Source organism: Charadrius vociferus, unplaced genomic scaffold (assembly GCF_000708025.1).
Source record: "Charadrius vociferus isolate BGI_N301 unplaced genomic scaffold, ASM70802v2 scaffold107, whole genome shotgun sequence".
In the NCBI taxonomy this organism is placed as follows: domain Eukaryota; kingdom Metazoa; phylum Chordata; class Aves; order Charadriiformes; family Charadriidae; genus Charadrius; species Charadrius vociferus.
The window spans coordinates 323,268-325,714 of record NW_009649117.1 but is presented as its reverse complement, the minus strand read 5'-3'; the positions used below and the strand labels follow the sequence as shown (position 1 = coordinate 325,714).

The window sequence follows — 2,447 nt, the reverse complement described above, 5'->3', positions numbered from 1 at the left end:
GCACGGTAGCGACTTAGTGTTCCCGTCTCGCCACCTCCGCCTCCCCGACCCTGTTCTAAAATGAACAAGTCCTCAGTCCCGCTCCCTGCCGCGACGGGGGGACGCTCGTCCCCAGCCCACCCCGCTCCCACCCTCTCCCTCACTACTAGTGGGATATTATTTCGTGAAAGGCAAACTATTTTGCCCCGTGGCAGCTGGACGAGGAGGAGGGCGCCTGCACGGCTGGACAAGGAACGCGGCAGAGCTCGGCCCCATCTCCGGTGTGGTGAAGTGTCCAGTTGCTCCCCAAAATGCGCCGGACGTCCCTGACTCGGTGAAGAGAGCGGTGGGGATGCGATGTGGCATATTCCTGGTGGGGACCGAGCGATGGCAGGAGAGTTTTGGGGTGCCAGTTGGTTGCGGAGCAGGCGGATACAAGCCCCGCTCTCCAAAAATGAGCCCCCGTCAGCCGTCCTTTCCCCCGGCAGGGGTTAACACCAGGGGTCCCGCTCCGCCCGCCCGCGGCAGAGGCTGTCCCTGCGCTGCCAGGCGCTGTCGATGAGGCTCTGAGCGTCTTCGCATTTCTTCTTGATGGCGGCGTCCAGAATGGCCTTGTGCAGGAGGTCGACCTGCAACGTACATGCGGGGCAGTCAGGAGGGGAAAGAACGACAGCCACTTCCCCCACTCGTGTTGTAAAACCACCTCAAAACCAGACAGGAAAGTCACCTGTGTCATAAATACGGGTGATGGAGGGGGACGGGGCTGACCCAGGTTCATCCCCGCTCCTCTTGCCAGCCCTGGATGCCCATGGCTCGCATGCCAGGGGACTGAAGCTCCGAGTCCCACATCCTGTGGTTATATGGACACGGAGGAGCTCCATGGCTCTCCTGCCCGTTGTGGGAAAGCCGGGTTCACCTCGCAGGGAACAATTCCCCCAACTCCTTCCCTTGGAGGGTGCTGTCCCCGTTTGTCCTTCCTCACCGGAGGAAGGCTGTGACGCAGCCTCGCGCGCTCACCTGGTAGATGTTCCTCCACGCGGCGTTCAGCGCCGAGAGGAACCTCTCCAGTTCTGTAGTGCAACTAAAATAGAGGACCCAGGGGGGCAGGAACTGCTTGCTGTCCTGAGCAAACTCCTAAACACCAAAAGAGAGGTCCTTAACACCGCGGTCCTTCCCCAGTCTGGGGCCGGCCGGTCCCGCAGCACCACGCTCACCAGGATACAGTACTCCTTGCCAGCCTCCGTGGAGACGGCGGTGATGTCCGTCAGCTCCACGGTGCCCAGCGAGCGGAAGAAACTTGTCTGGCAGTCCTCGTGGCAGGTGAAAGCCTTCTCGTCCGTCAGCACGAGGCAACAGGGGACGCACGGCGTAGGGGCAACACCCTGAGGGATCACCTGCACGGGATGGGGAAAGGGGAGGTTAAAATCTGGCAGGAAGGAACCCCATCTCCATGGGGTGCCCCGTGGGGAAGCCCTCCTGGCTCGGGAGAAAACGGCCTGCTCCATCCCTGCCGGACATCCCCGCTCCCGTCGGCAGCTCTGTGTCGGCCGGGCTGTGCCCCAAATGGGCTTCGGGCAAAGGAGGGGGTCGATGCACCCACGCCTGGGTTGTCCCCGGCTCACCCCTTTGGAGACAGCCTGGCAGAAGTACTGCATCCAGTCCGCCATGTCTTCCTCGTTCTCGGCGCTCAGCTCCAGGGAAGGCCGGTCCGTCAGGATCACCTGGAAGGAGTGGGGCCGGTCGGTGGTGTTGGAGCGTCGGCATCCCCCGCACTGCTCGCCGCTGGGAGAGAGGGGGGAGGATGGAGATGAGCGGGACGGACGGGCCAACGCCAGCCTGAAAACGGCCTCCGTCTGCCCTCCCTGCGCCGCACGTCACCCCTTCTCCCCACCAGCACTCGTTTCCCATCTGGGACATCCCCTGCCGTTGCTCCCTGCCTCGTCTCTGCGCCCCGTGGTGGAGCTGGAGTTGAGCACGGTGGGTTTGCAGAGGTCACCGCGTGTGGCTCTTGGAGGGGAACAGCCCTTCAGAGGCCGATTTCCCGTCAAAGGGTGGGCTTGGCGTGCAAAAACCAGGAGGAAATTAAGCCCCTCTCCAGCTACACGCACCAGAGCCAAAGCAGACGGGCACCTGTACCCAGCCAGCAGCAAGCAGGGGGTTCTGCGGTATGGATTAGATGATGATTTGCCCCGAAACACCTCCCTGAACATCCCAAGGAGCTCTTGATCCCCACATTCCCGCCAGGTCTGGGTGCCGCATCCTCCCAGCCGCTTACCCCATGTTGATGGAGAGCAGAGGGGTGACGTCCGTGCGGTCCGGGTACTGGTACAAGATCCCGTTGCTGCCGTTTGGGAAGACGAGAGAGGTGGTAACCGGAGTCAGCTCAGCTCCAGAAATTGCACAAACCCCCTCTGCTTTTGGCCCCACAGCCCTGCCCTCCACCCACCCAGCCCCGTGGGGTTGCATTC

General features: G+C 62.6%; 1 protein-coding gene across 1 annotated transcript in view; it reads right to left on the bottom strand.

Annotated features, from left to right (window-relative positions):
* Positions 1-470: 470 nt before the first annotated feature.
* PLEKHM2 (pleckstrin homology domain containing, family M (with RUN domain) member 2) overlaps positions 471-2,447 on the bottom strand; it is a 25,347-nt gene continuing 23,370 nt past the window's right edge. Inside the window, 5 exon segments of the mRNA XM_009888350.1 lie at positions 471-608; positions 997-1,113; positions 1,194-1,373; positions 1,602-1,761; positions 2,255-2,320. Of these exon segments, the coding sequence (XP_009886652.1) occupies positions 471-608; positions 997-1,113; positions 1,194-1,373; positions 1,602-1,761; positions 2,255-2,320 (661 nt within the window).